At 40.8% G+C, this 14,774-nt stretch overlaps 2 protein-coding genes across 2 annotated transcripts; both read left to right on the top strand.

The window, feature by feature from the left end:
* Nucleotides 1-71: 71 nt before the first annotated feature.
* On the top strand, nucleotides 72-3,872 carry nenf (neudesin neurotrophic factor). The gene is made up of 4 exons (XM_035168172.1): nucleotides 72-269; nucleotides 1,654-1,714; nucleotides 2,320-2,423; nucleotides 2,848-3,872. Exons 1-4 carry the CDS (start codon nucleotides 129-131, stop codon nucleotides 3,022-3,024), a joined length of 483 nt encoding a protein of 160 aa, XP_035024063.1. The 5' UTR covers nucleotides 72-128; the 3' UTR covers nucleotides 3,025-3,872.
* Nucleotides 3,873-4,023: 151 nt separating this feature from the next.
* Nucleotides 4,024-14,668, top strand: ezra (ezrin a). The gene is given in 15 exon segments (XM_035168098.2): nucleotides 4,024-4,329; nucleotides 5,971-6,054; nucleotides 6,734-6,749; nucleotides 6,752-6,796; nucleotides 6,799-6,827; nucleotides 7,447-7,721; nucleotides 8,427-8,510; nucleotides 8,639-8,785; nucleotides 9,215-9,311; nucleotides 9,889-10,052; nucleotides 10,162-10,292; nucleotides 11,210-11,370; nucleotides 11,811-11,903; nucleotides 12,697-13,017; nucleotides 13,523-14,668. Coding segments are annotated over 15 exon segments (1,824 nt in total). The 5' UTR covers nucleotides 4,024-4,317; the 3' UTR covers nucleotides 13,688-14,668.
* The last annotated feature ends 106 nt before the right edge of the window (nucleotides 14,669-14,774 follow it).

Raw genomic sequence — 14,774 nt, 5'->3', positions numbered from 1 at the left:
CCACAGTGAGCTGTTAAACCTTCGTCTGTCTAATTTCCGGATGGTGTTTGAACGCACCATCCGGAAGTTTTCGCGGACAGGAAGTGAAGCGAATCCAAGAGTTCCCGCATAGAAACGACAGTGACGCCATGGCAACAGCGCTTCTCTGCGTTCTCTGCGTCGTCCTCTGTGCGACTTTAGCGCAAGACTTCAAATTAAAGTTTAAAGCTGCGACCAAACCTGTGCGGTTATTTACCGAAGAGGAGCTGAGGAGATACGACGGCAGCGAGGTGAACTTTCATCATATGTACAATCTGTTAGTGAGGCAGCAGCGGTCTGTGGTTATATACAGTCTGTTGTTATATACAGTCTGTTGTTATATACTCTCTGTGGTTATATACAGTCTGTGGTTATATACAGTCTGTGGTTATATACATACAGTCTGTTGTTATATACTCTCTGTGGTTATATACAGTGTTGTTATATACAGTCTGTGGTTATATACTCTCTGTGGTTATATACAGTCTGTGGTTATATACAGTCTATGGTTATATACATACAGTCTGTGGTTATATACAGTCTGTAGTTATATACAGTCTGTTGTTATATACAGTCTGTTGTTATATACAGTCTGTTGTTATATACATACAGTCTGTGGTTATATACAGTCTGTGGTTATATACAGTCTGTTGTTATATACAGTCTGTTGTTATATACATACAGTCTGTGGTTATATACAGTCTGTGGTTATATACAATCTGTTAGTGAAGCAGCAACAGTCTGTTGTTATATACAGTCTGTGGTTATATACTCTCTGTGGTTATATACAATCTGTTAGTGAAGCAGCAACAGTCTGTTGTTATATACAGTCTGTGGTTATATACTCTCTGTGGTTATATACAATCTGTTAGTGAAGCAGCAACAGTCTGTTGTTATATACAGTCTATGGTTATATACTTCGGTATATACCTGTTAGGCAGACAGTCTGTTGTTATATACAGTCTGTGGTTATATACTCTCTGTGGTTATATACGTCTGTGGTTATATACAGTCTGTGGTTATATACTCTGTGGTTATATACAGTCTATGGTTATATACAGTAGGTGGTTGTATACAGTCTGTGGTTATATACAGTCTATGGTTAAATACAATATATGTGTAAAGCAGCAACAGTCTGTGGGTATACAGTCTGTGGTCTATACAGTCTGTAGTTATATACAGTCTGTGGTTATATACAGTCTGTGGTTCTATACAGTCTATAGGTGAACTAGAATCATTATATACAGTCTGTGGTTATATACAGTCTGTGGTTATACACATTGTGTAGTTATATACAGTCTGTGGTTATATACAGTCTGTGGTTATATACAGTCTGTGGTTATACACATTGTGTAGTTATATACAGTCTGTGGTTATATACAGTCTGTGGTTATATACAGTCTGTGGTTATACACATTGTGTAGTTATATACAGTCTGTGGTTATATACAGTCTGTGGTTATACACATTGTGTAGTTATATACAGTCTGTAGTTATATACAGTCTGTGGTTCTATACAGTCTGTGGTTATATACAGTCTGTGGTTATACACATTGTGTAGTTATATACAGTCTGTGGTTATATACAGTCTGTGGCTGAAGCAGAATCCTTACGTACAGACTCTTCTGTGTTGCAGGAGTCTCAGCCCGTGTACATGGCCGTGAAAGGAGTCGTGTTCGATGTCACCAGAGGAAAAGGTGAAGAAAAACCAGATTCTGCTCCAGATTCATTCTGAACTGACAGGAAACTGTCAACATGGAAAAGATTCTTATTAAAATCAAGTAATAAAATACGAAAGGTTAATCTAAAATATAATCCTGCACAGCGAGTACTTCTATATACCTAAAGATCGAATGTAATCAAACCAAATCATTTAGGCTATAACAGTATTCTTCAATGGGTGACTCTGCCTACCAGTACCTGGGATTTTGGTTCTTTAAGTATTTTCTTTTTTTCTTTTTTAACTACTTTACTCTTTTAAACTTTTTTAGCTTTTAAGTAAATTACAGGAATTTAACATGTGATTGAGGGTTAACACATCGTGATATTAACTCAAGTTAAAAGCTAAAAGTTGTGGTTGCTCGTCATGTGTCAGATGTGAGTTCCATCCACTGCTGATTCATTTCCTCTTCAAACTTCCCTCGTATTTTGATAACATTGATGCACCAAAGAGGTGAAACTTGTGACTCAGTTCATCCGTCACTAATCAGCTTCATTTGACACTCTCATGTGAGAACGAGCTCCACCTCAAAACGCCACAGCAGTGAAGTGTTTGTATTGATGCATTCCCCCCCCGCTGCAGAGTTCTATGGTAAAGATGCTCCGTACAACGCCCTGGTGGGAAAGGACTCCACTCGGGCTGTGGCTAAGATGAGCCTGGACCCGGCAGACCTGACCTCAGATACTGTGAGTGTCGCCTGAACATCCAGAAACAACCCCCCACACACACACACACACACACACACACACACACACACACACACACACACACACACACACACCTGTCTGGGCGGGACGCACTGACACCTGACACCTTTCATGGCGCACTGTGGGAAACAATGAGTCCACTGTGTAGGGTGTAACGACTGTCACTTAACTTGACAGCACAAACTCGTTATATAGTGGATTATACAGTGAGTAGTGAGTCACGGACATATTTTCCTGAAATGACTTTACAACCTGTAGATCATATGACCCCCCCCCCCTGCTCTTACATCTTTGATTTGAATCACGAGAAACGGCCCCTGAAGCCTCTTCAACGATGAAAACAGAGGAAGAAAACAATGACTGAAAGTAAAAAGGTGACTTTCTTCCATCTTCACATCCACAGGCCGGCCTCAGCGAGGAGCAGCTCCAGTCTCTGGACAGTGTGTTCGAAGGCACGTACAAGACAAAGTATCCCATCGTGGGCTACACGGCGTCACGCATCCTCAAGGACGACGGGAGTCCGGACGAAGACTTCAAACCAGAGGACCAGCCGCATTTTCAAATCAAAGATGAGTTTTAATCTCATTTCCTGTAGTTAAGTCAGATAGTCTTATTGTGAAGGGGTTTCTATTGGCTTTTTTTTACTATTTTCTGTTTACTTCCAAGTGCAATAAATGTAGAAACAAATAAAATATGAATGACAGAGAGATTGTATCCATATTTACTTGAACTGGGGGTTTACATGGTTCTTTTTCAGCTGTGAGAGCTTTATTGTACAAGTAACATAATGTACTCCCTAAAAAACTTTTCTATACATATTTTTGTATTAAGGTGACAGATGTTTAATTTAGTCTCAGCTGTCAATCGTGAAATAAGTAATTCAAACCAAACTTATCAGAAACATGAACAAACATCAGTGTGATTAAAAACTACCTAAACGACATTAAACCGTCTTTGGGAAAAATGTATTTGATGTTTACTTAGATTTTTTCAGTTTGGCTCATGTCCTGTCTGCTAACATGGAGGAGGCGGGAGTCATGACCTGTACTGCAGCCAGCCACCAGGTGGCGATTGAGACGCTATTACGTCTGTCACAGTAATAACAACAAATACATTGAACATATATAAACATAGTATTTAATCTATTTATCTACGTAGCCCATGAAGGGGTTAGCTACCACTAACTGTCCTTTTTATTATCAATAGAGATTAATCACTAGTTATATCATATAACATAAATTATATCTAGAGACTTGTTGCTATTCAGAATTGTTTCTGATTATTTTCCTGATTTTCTTTCTGCGCTAGGATGTTTTTTAAGAATAATAATGTAATTAAAAGCAGTGAATCTGAATGTTGACACGATCACAATCGATCCATTTGTTTAAAATGTTTGTACATTTATCAATAAAGTCTTAAAACCTCAAACTTCTCCAGAGTTTGTCTCAGTTGGATTTTCCACAGAAAGGCTGTGATCTCTTTACGACTCGCTGCTGTCATCTCCACACAGGCAACATAAATAGTGCGTCCGGGCCTATATAGCTCCGCGTGCTCCGATCAAAGGTCACAGGAGCGGAGATAGGCGATCGTCTCCGGGTTGAAGCGTCTTGCTCTGCCGGGTTTGCTCACTCCGGAGGTAAAGCTGTCCGGTCGTGTGTGATAGTAACCGAGTGGAAACCTCCCACGTTAACGCGCACAGAGATCTGCGTACGCACGGGTTCAAAGGACACACGCCCTGCCCTTGAGTCTGCCCGTGAGAGCGCAGCGTCGTTCTTTATCAGGTGAGGGTTCTGCTGGGAGTCGGCCACTGCAGCCTCGGTCCACCTGGGAAACACTTTCTTCTGCTGGAGCTCTTCCACCAACCACAGCCACGATGCCCAAAACAGTAAGAACCTTCAAACCTTTTACCGATTCTGAATGATCACATGTCGCTGAGACGTCTCTCTCCCCCAAGTTGGAGAAGGAGGTGGTGGGTTTATGGAGTAAAGCTTCTTAAATGTATGAGTTTATGCTGAAATACATCTGGAGAGAAACCGCTGAGCATAAATCAAATGTATTTTTTATAGTTTTAGTCTCTTGTTAAACATCTTTTTGTTTTTACCTCTGAGTTTCCAAGTGACACCGATCCTTCTTGACATTTACTCATTAACCAGAGGTAGAGTTTGACCCATGCTGTTCACATTCCTGGGAGAAGAAATGCTCTGAAAGTGCTTCTCCTTTGCTGAAACTGGCCCGTGTGCTGTTTGTGTGGTCATGTGAATCTGAAAAATAATCACGCTCATTAACTTTGGTGACCCTGGAAATACGTGTAAATGCCAGAACTGACGTTTCCTCAACATCTCATGACTGTGTGGTTGAACCGCTTCTTTCTGTCCCTCGATTGTTCTAAGTCGGGCGGCGTTAATCAATTTTCCATCGATAAACTCAAAGGGAGGCTTGTGCTTGTGAGTCCTAAACGCCCTCAGAGAGAGTTACCTAAGTAGATGACCACATCAGACTGCTGGAAAACTGATAAGAAAGGACGCAGTGTGCGTTACGACTGCGACTCAGCGCTTATATTGACACTCCAAGGAGAACGGCTCTGTGGGGAGGTCATGCTGACGTCTGACTTTGAACCAACCTGAAATCAAACTGATTTATGAGTCATGTTAGTCAACTATTGCTTTCGTTTTTTCTAGAAAATGCTGTTGAGTTGAATTTCGGCATTCATTTTAACAATCAACAGTAAAGTGACACGATTGTAGGAACTCAAAAAATACAATCCAAATAAAACAAAACTCCAGAATTCAATGCAGCGCACTTAATGGTTGTAATGGATTACTTGCTTTCAGCAGAGGTTTCATAAATGTTGTGTTCCAGTTTTTGTTGCCCAAGTTTCGGCGAGTTTATCTTTATGACACCCGGGGCGTGCTCCAGTTCATAAAATGATTGTGTAAGAGTTGCGTGCCCGGTCTGGCCTGCAGAGCCTGGGTCAAGCAGGTGTCGTGTGCTTTTCATTTCTTTTTGGTACAAAAATTGAGATGAATTCCCTTTTTTCATCGCCTGGGCAATTATTCCTGGAGACTCAAGAAAGTCAGATTTAAGTGCCGAGCGTTGTGATAAGTGGTCGATCTCCGTGAGGTGAAGTCTGAAGGCAACTTGGCAAGCGGGGAGTATTTAGATTTTTTTTTTTAATCTGCTTATGTGCAACCTTGCAGAACCTCACAAGGGCAGTCCAAAGTCTAATGAGATAGTGAGCAATTATGGTTTATGAACAATCCACTTCACAGCTCCACGTTAAATGCATCGTTCACACCAACGACTGAACGGATCATTTGTGTGTTTTTACCATATAATAAGTAGTTTTTTTTAGAATGTAATCACCAAAAAGTGCCATATTCCTCAGTTCAACTAAAGGTTCACTCAAAGCACAACTCTAAGAAATGTAAGATCGACGGATTCAGATCTATGTTTATAAAAGTGAGTGACTGAAGGGAAACAGGAAACCTCTGTTGTCACGTGACTAAAAGACCTTTTTTCGTTGCAGGTCAACGTTCGCGTCACCTCGATGGACGCGGAGCTGGAGTTCTCCTTCCACCCCAACACCACAGGGAAGCAGCTCTTTGACCAGGTCTGCGTGGAACAGCGAAGCACAACACACAGATTTGTTTGAATCGTGGTTTAGTCTCAACTGGAGCTGTGGGAATCGTAGTGTCATGAAAACGAAGCTGCATCTGATTGTAGAACCAGACAATTGACTCTTAGAAGTATTTGGTTGTAATAAGTCAAGATTCTGATGCTGAGCTATTTAATCCTTAATTTAAAAAGTTAGATGATGATATACTTTTAAAGTCAGAGCTTTGAGTCAAATGTTTGACTTATAAGTATTTCAGTTTTGTCATTCCTTTGATTTCATGTTTTTTTTTTTTTTATTCCTGGCAGAAATCGGGATGTTTTGAAACCATCTTTGAAACTTTAAATATAATAGTCAATGAAGATCCCATAAGAACTTTACTTTTTCTATTTTTTAAATTGACAAATTATCCCACGTGGTGTGTAATAGTTCCAGCCAGTTGAATTTTAAAATGGCTTCTCAGTAACAGTGTTTTTTAAGTAAAAGTACCAAAGTAAAAAAAAAACACTTCATTCATTCATTCTGTTTATTTTGTTCCACATATTTAATTTCCACCACAAATTTGGTACAAAACAATAAATCAATAGATGGAAAAGAAAACCCTAATAGAGCAGAAGGGAGCTTCTCAGTAAGATCCTGTTTTCACCTTGTTTTCTTCTGTGTGTGTTTGTTGAAGGTTTCCAGGACCATCGGACTCGAGAGGTTTGGTACTTCGGGCTGCAGTTCACCGACATCAGAGGACTCCCACGTGGCTGAGCTTTGAAAAGAAGGTGAGTTCGTGATACTGAATGAGTGAAAGACATCTAGTTCGGTCCCTGTGCTGTTAACCTGGAAAGTTGTTCCACTCTTCACGACTTTACTCCGTATCTATTAATTACTTACTCAGTTTATCTTCTTATATTAATCATCAGGACTGATCACTGTTATTGTGTCTCTCTTAAAAAAAAACAATCAGGTCACTGCTGCAGGACCAAGAACATCAGCCCAGTTCTAACTATCTAACTCACAGGAAACTCAAAGTCTTCCTCAATTCTCAGCTCTTTTATATCAAGTCTTACAAACGGCATTTATTAAGTTTATTGATTTAATATCTCTCACATGCAATTTGACTCTTAATTCTGTTTTCTCTGTTTGATTTATGATAAATTACTGTAAATCCTCAGATACAGTTTGGTCACCGTCACTTTTTTAGTGGAGGATTGTTGAATAAAAACAGTCAGAATGAACAATCAATGAATAAATCAAAGGAAATATTCCCTTCAACAACATGGAACCAGTTCAAAGTGCTTAGATTATGAAACAACCCGTCTTTTCTACTGTACTGTAATGAAATAACATTGCCCTCCTCTCCTCACATGTTATATTTAATCTTCTCCGTGCTGTGCTCAGGTGATGGGCCAGGATGTGAAGAAGGAGACGCCCCTGCAGTTCAAACTGAAGGCCAAGTTCTACCCAGAGGACGTGACCGAGGAGCTGGTCCAGGACGTCACCAGGAGGCTCTTCTTCCTGCAGGTGAAGGAGGACCTTCTGTTGGAGGAGATCTACTGCCCTCCGGAGTCCGCCGTGCTGCTCGCCTCCTACGCCGTCCAGGCCAAGTACGGAGAGTACCAAAAGGTGGCGCACCCGACGGGTTACCTGTCCTCAGAGCGCCTGCTGTCCAACAAGTGAGTGTGACTTGGTGGGAGGAGGCGAAACTTCAGTTGTAGCACTGGTGATGAGTTTCCACAAGGTCGAGTGCATGTGCAGCAGTTTGACAATAAAAAGTAGAAAGACAAAAACAAAGCCAACGAGAATGTTTGTTTGCTTAAAACCCAAATGTGAAATTTGTCATAAATATATGAATTAATATCCTAAAACATCTTAACCTCACACGTGTACAAAGAACGAGAGAATAAAAGAACATATTAAAACCCATAAATCTCAGAAACTTTCTAAAACTATTGAAGATTCATTGAAATTATTGATATTTTACTGAATTCAAATCATCTCAGCTACACAAGCTAAATCCTCTAGATCCAGATTTTTATTTAGATCTGTACTAGATTTCACACACTCAGTCCCATACATATTTCCCAGTCACATATCAGTCCCTAATATTTCATCAAATTCCTTCAATCATTTCCTGGGAAATCTGTAAAAATGAAGGAAAAGTTCTTTCTCTGAATCCTTTTCTTCAGGAGATCATGCAGCTCAATACAAGTCCCTGAACGACTTGGTTTTTAACACGTTTTAGTTACTACACTCACAGTAGCCAAGAAAAGACGTAGCAGTATGGGACGATGCAGCATGTGTTCGATTCCGCTCTGTACGTATACGCACAGACTGTTTACGCTCAGCGCGGCTCGCTGATAGCTCGTCTCTCCCCTCAGAGTGCTGAAGCAACACAAGCTGTCCAAGGAGCAGTGGCAGGAGAGAATCCAGACCTGGCACCAGGAGCACGGCTCCATGCTGAAGTAAGTGACGGGCACTTTATTGTCACAGCAAAACAATGACATAAATTATAGGACAATTTCTATTCAGGAAGTTTGTATATCTGTGTGTGATGTTACATATTTTCCGCATGTTCGTCTCACGTGAGCAGGGAAGAGGCCATGATCGAGTATCTGAAGATCACTCAGGACCTGGAGATGTACGGCGTCAACTACTTTGACATCAAGAACAAGAAAAACACCGACCTGTGGTTGGGAGTCGACGCTCTGGGACTCAACATCTACGAGAAGGAGGACAGGTTAGTCACGAAACGAATGTCTTTCTGAACGTCTCTCCTGACAGGCAGGAGCGTTTTCAGGGGACATAGCAGATCGTGGAATTTAAGGGGGTTGCTCTGGATCAGCTGTTCCCAGGGGCTCCCTCTCAGCTCGGGCCCCCTGGAAACTGCTTGCTTTGCCGACCTATGTGTAGCGTTCATCGACTCGATGACACACTAACCCTAGACATGAGGGCACCACTCGAGCAGTCGCTGACCTCCACTACCTTTCTCTCTCAGGTTTTAAATAGAACATCTGACCACATGGCTGTTGTTGTTAAGAGGCCATCGACCTCCAGTTATTCTACAGCACCAACTTACAAACTCACTCACTCACTGGGAGACAAAGTTTTCTGTCTCAGAAGCTGCTGGACGTGTCTGATCCCGTCTCTTCTGTTCTCCCTCCTCCAGGCTGACTCCAAAGATCGGATTCCCCTGGAGTGAAATTAGAAACATTTCTTTCAATGATAAGAAATTCATCATCAAGCCCATAGACAAGAAAGCCCCTGTAAGTATTTACACATATATAAGTATATATATCCTCAGTAGTGAGTATTAATATTATGCAGATTATAGAAGCAAAAATCTTATTAGACAGATAAATTCAATTCAATTTAAGTTGTTGTTTGCATTTTTTAAAAATGAATATGATACAACATCTGTGCCGAGACAAAAATAAACGTTGACACATTAATGATGATTCCTAAGACACACACCACTGTTACAAAACATAAATATTACATAAGCTTACTCACATACTTCAGGGTGCTTTGACTCATCCTGTTTATGTGTATTTTTATATCGTCTTTCATCCATATTTTGCTTCAATGTTTTTTTATGTCCTGAGTAAAACACTTGAAATCCCTGTGTTGTTAAAGCAAATTGTTGTTTCCAATCACTTTTTCAACATTTTTGTCAATGCTGAGCGTAAATATTACATTTCAAACACTGCGATCGCTCCAGAAATATAACCACGACTACGCAAACTTCAATTATAGCCTCAGCATCCTGCTGATTTTTGTATGATACGAAAACCAAACTGTCCCTGAAATGTTGTTTTGTTTATTTTTCTTTGTCCTTGTAAGGATTTTATATTCTACGCTCCGCGGCTGCAAGTCAACAAACGCATCCTTCAGCTGTGCATGGGCAACCACGAGCTGTACATGCGCCGCCGCAAGGCCGACAGCATCGAGGTCCAGCAGATGAAGGCTCAGGCCAAAGAGGAGCGGCTGCAGAAGAAGACGGAGAAGTCAGTGAAGGGTCATTGAGTTAAAAGGGGGAAACGACACAGACGTTAAGATTTGATCTGGGGACACGACGGAGATGTACAATCAGTCTCTTTCTGTGTGTTTTTTCAGGGATCAGCTGGAGAGCGAGAAGAAGAAGAGGGAGACCATCGAGAAGGAGAAGGAGCAGATGGAGAAAGAGAAGCAGGATCTGATGAAGAAGCTCTACGAGTTTGAGGAGACGACCAAGAGAGCAGAGATAGGTGAGTGACACACGAGCCACGACGCTCCTCACTGTGCACTTCACACAACAAACTGTAACTGAGGCCTGTGCTCTGGTTGTTACGTCACAGATTCTAAATTTACATGGTTTTATTGCCCTCTGCTGTTTATTTGCTTTATATAAGTTGAATGAATTGAGTGGATGTTATTTTCTGTGGTTTTTTTTAGCTCAGGACCAGATATACTTGTGCCACGATATACGATCATTAGTTCGATTATTGTCTTGGAAATTCAGTTTCACATCACGTTCACATTCCCGTCGTTCTTTTATCATGAAAAAAATAAAAGGAAAGAAATCCACCAAAACACAATCAATATGTTTGAATTCCTGAATTAAGATATAGATGTTAATTTGAGAGAAAATGACAAAAATCGTACATAGATTAAGAAAGTGATTGACAGAGTTTTGTGGAAATACGTTCTGTGGATTTTGCATAATCCTGCTGACCAACAAACAAATGGTGTTTATGTTTCTTTTCTTTTGACTTTTTTCATGAATCAATCAAGTTTTATTTGTGTAGCCTGTTTTCACAAATCACAATTTGCCTCATAGGATTTAACAATCTGTACAAAGTGCAACTTCCTTTGTCCTTAATCCTCGACTAGAGTAAGAAAACAAATTTTAAACGAGGAAAAAACACCTCAGAGAATCAGAATAACTACATATTTATTCCTCTTTTGTCTCTAAAAATTACTCAAGTGAAACAACTATTAACTTGAGGGGTCACAAGTTTATTTTATGGGTCCACAAGCCCAAAAAAACAGGAAACTCTTCCTTAAGTTAAGCAAATGTGTTATTCCACAGGCGTAAAATCATCAGTCATTTATCACCCTGTACTTTAACACCACGCAGTACTTGACAAACACCTCCCTGTGTTTCGCTGACTTTGTCGCGCAGAGCTTCAGGAGCAGCTGGACCGGGGCGTGAGGCTGGAGGAGGAGAGGAGGAAGGTGGAGCAGGAGGCGGCGCGGCTGGAGACCGAGAGGATGGAGGCCATAATAGCCAAGGAGGAGCTGGTCAGGCAAGCGGAGGACCAGATAAAGAGCCAGGAGCAGCTGGTGAGTGCAACCGCGCACTGAGCACGCAAATCCTTCACGTGAGAAAAAAAGCGAAGTGGCACAAAACCACTCATCACAAACAAAGCTCCCACATCCAGGATAAACACTCATTGAGAGTCTGAACTAATGCGTCCTTCAGTTTGGGTGATTTTCCTGCTTCACTGGGATTAAAGCCGTCATGAGAAAACGACCTAAAACTCTTTCTCACACTGAAACTCTCTGAGGTAAATCCACTGGTAAAAGTGCCACATTTATTTATTCACATTACATTTCAACTAATATTAAATAATTCCAGTCGTAGTTGTTTGATCTCCCCTCTGTTTTTTGTGCTTTCGCTCATAGAGATAATTAAGGTCGGCGAGTTGACCAGGTAACTTCTCTTGGGTTGTTGTTGTTGTCGTTGTTGTTGACTCGGTTTGTCCCCCCCTCCCCCTCCTTAGACTGCAGAGCTGGCTGAGTACAGCGCCAAGATTTCTCTGCTGGAGGAGGCCAAGAGAGTCAAGGAGGAAGAGGCTGACTCATGGCACAACAAGGTGAGCCGCCAACACGCCATCATATAGGATGCACCGGCTCCTCAGAGTCACCGGGATTCAAACGTTTCCTCCTCATCACCTTTTCCTCCTATTTTCCTCTGGGCTGTAGTCAAGACTATATTTGAGCACATATCTCCGCCAAGACCCAACAGTCGTCTTATGAATTTAAACACATTTAAATTTACGAGATTACAGTTTTTATTTGGATCTGCAGCAAATCTCATTAACAAAAAATCTGACCACGTTTAAAAAGAATTTCATCAAGATCCATGAATTTCATTGGTTGAATAGTAATAAAAAAAGTAATTCAGACAAAAACATAAGCTCTTATCTAGGAGGTAATAAAGGTTTAAAATACACTATAATGTAATAAAGTTCTATTGTAGTAAAAATGTAATGTAGTAGAAAGATACCAGAAGTTTTAACTCCTCCCACGGCCACCAGCAGGAGAATGCTGTATAAATAGATAATAAAGTATGTAGGAAAACACGTCTGTCATGAATAGATTTTATATTATAAAATATTATTATACTTTAAAATACACATATCTTTTATTACAAACTGTTTCAAACGGTTTCATTTTCATGGTCATTGAAAATACCTTTAAAATAATTGTTTATATAAGATGTTTCCACTCTGATTTCCATCATGACCCATCTTTCTATTTTTGGATGCATTTCTAACATCTGCACAGTGAATAGTTGCACATTAGTTTTTTAGGCGAACTCTGGTTCATCTGCAGTTTTTTATCCTGTTGATCAACGAGCACTGTCCCTGTCAAACCTCCTGCCAGGTCATGGAGGTGGAGGAGAATCTGCTGAAGACAAGAGAAGAGCTGATCCTTGTGATGAATGCAGCTCCTGCACCCGCTCCTCCTGCATCCCCTCCTCCTGCATCCCCTCCTCCTGCACCCGCTTCTCCTGTTCCCACTCCTCCTGCTTCCTCCTCCTCCTCCTCCTCATCCTCCTCGGACGGCGAGAGCGACCACGAGAACAGCGAGGAGAACAGCACCTACAGTGCCGAGCTGCCGACGCAGGGCATCGAGGACCACCCTCAGGAGGAGGAGAGGCTCAGAGAGGCGGAGAAGGACGAAAGCCTGCAGAAAAAACTCATGGTGAGTCCAGGGTCCGAGGATACGGCCACTTTACTGATTTCACCGAAGATTCAGACAGTGGATGTTGTTTTACATCTAAAATGTGATTCTAAAACCAACCTGATCTAAAAGTTTAAAGGTCATACAAACGACATTCGCTGCCAACAGATGTCACACTTGCACCTGCACCTCAGACCAAGACAAATGCTCCGTAGGCCACACACAACCCTGACCCTAACACATAATAACCAAAAAGCATAATGAATTATAAGTAAATTAGTTTTAAATTAAAAAGTTACTCGTGTAACTTAAGGTACATAGTAACTTCTGTAACATAAGATAACTGCTGTGCAGACGATAAAACAAATCCTTTCTGTGTCTGAACCAACGTCTGAGACCCTTTGGAAGGTAAAAAATAATTCTGGGTCATTCAGTGAAACCACCAAGCGGCGGAAAAGTATTTAAAGTGAATAGCAATACTGAAAAGTTCAGCTTATATAACAGAAATGTGCTCCTTCTTCCACAGGCCCTGAGCTCCGAGCTGGCAGAAGCCCGGGATGAGAACACAAAGACCCCGAACGACCTGCTCCACGCTGAGAACGTCCGGGTCGGCCGGGACAAGTACAAGACCCTGCGTCAGATCCGCATGGGCAACACCAAGCAGAGGATTGATGAGTTCGAGTCCTTGTAGGAAAACCTCCGAGACCCGAAGATCTCTCTCAAATACCTCAAACACCTCCCTGCCATTCCACCATCTTTTAATTCAAAGTGTGAAGTAATTCCAGACACATCTGCTCTTAAAGACCCAGAGAAAGCATGAAGATGATATTTGTAATAAACCTCCAGGAGCTTTATCAGTTTAACGTTTGCTAGAAAGCACTTTTCCTTTTTCTTTGTCGCCCTCAAACATCTCCAGTGTGCAGTTCAGTCCGTATTGCTCGACGACTATGTGTTCATCTTTTTAAAAAAAACATAAAGCTATAGCGTTATTGCAATTTGGCTCTGCAGTTTTGTTATTAATTAAATGTAATGATGTGTTGTTAATGTCTTGTATTGCAACCACTGCCTTAAACGATCACTTCATTATCGTCTGATTTGCTGCTTTTTTTTTAATTAATCGTTTCATCTATAAAATGCCAGAAAACTTCGGGGTCATGTTCCAAACCTGAAACAGAATCTTAAATGTTTTTTTTTTTTTATATCTTAAAACAGAGACAAACACCAAACCCTCACATTTCAGGAGCTGAAACCAGCATTTTAATAAATTACTTATTAATCCATTAGCTAAGTTGTTGATGATTGACTTCTACTTTCCATCCTGTTTAAAAATTAGCATTATAGCATTTAGTGTTAAAAAGCCTTTTAGTATTTAAAACTAAGAAAAGCCCAAATTGAAGCTGTAGCCTGAGAAATCACGATTTCTAGTCTTTAGCATGAATAAAGCTCACGCTGACAAAAACTAGTTTGACCTCCTGCTCCCGTCTCTTAAAACTGATTTACATGCAGACTTTCAGGTTTAGAAATGTTTACTGACACCTCCACCTACACCTGTACCGTAAACACAACGTTGTGTTGTGCTCCTTTAAACAGACACGAGTGTGAACCTTCACTGAGGGACACTGGAAACTAAGATCGTCCTCTTCCACCTTAAATAATAAAAAATAAAAAACCATGCGTTCTCCTTTATTTAATTCTAATTTATTCCCTCATCAAAGAGGTTTATGTTTTCATTTTGTGTCTGCTTGATTGTTTAATTAATTAACTGGTTGGCTGGTTGG

The sequence above is a fragment of the Hippoglossus stenolepis genome, chromosome 10 (genome assembly GCF_022539355.2).
Source record: "Hippoglossus stenolepis isolate QCI-W04-F060 chromosome 10, HSTE1.2, whole genome shotgun sequence".
NCBI lineage: Eukaryota > Metazoa > Chordata > Actinopteri > Pleuronectiformes > Pleuronectidae > Hippoglossus > Hippoglossus stenolepis.
Note: the sequence above shows the minus strand (reverse complement) of the source record. Positions and strands in the feature narration are given on the sequence as shown.

Excerpts from the sequence above, each read along its gene's own strand:
- nenf (XM_035168172.1), top strand. The coding sequence starts at position 129 with ATGGCAACAGCGCTTCTCTGCGTTCTCTGCGTCGTCCTCTGTGCGACT. Across the intron at positions 270-1,653 it reads GGAGATACGACGGCAGCGAG|GAGTCTCAGCCCGTGTACAT; the intron begins GTGAACTTTCAT and ends TCTGTGTTGCAG. Across the intron at positions 1,715-2,319 it reads CGATGTCACCAGAGGAAAAG|AGTTCTATGGTAAAGATGCT; the intron begins GTGAAGAAAAAC and ends CCCCCGCTGCAG.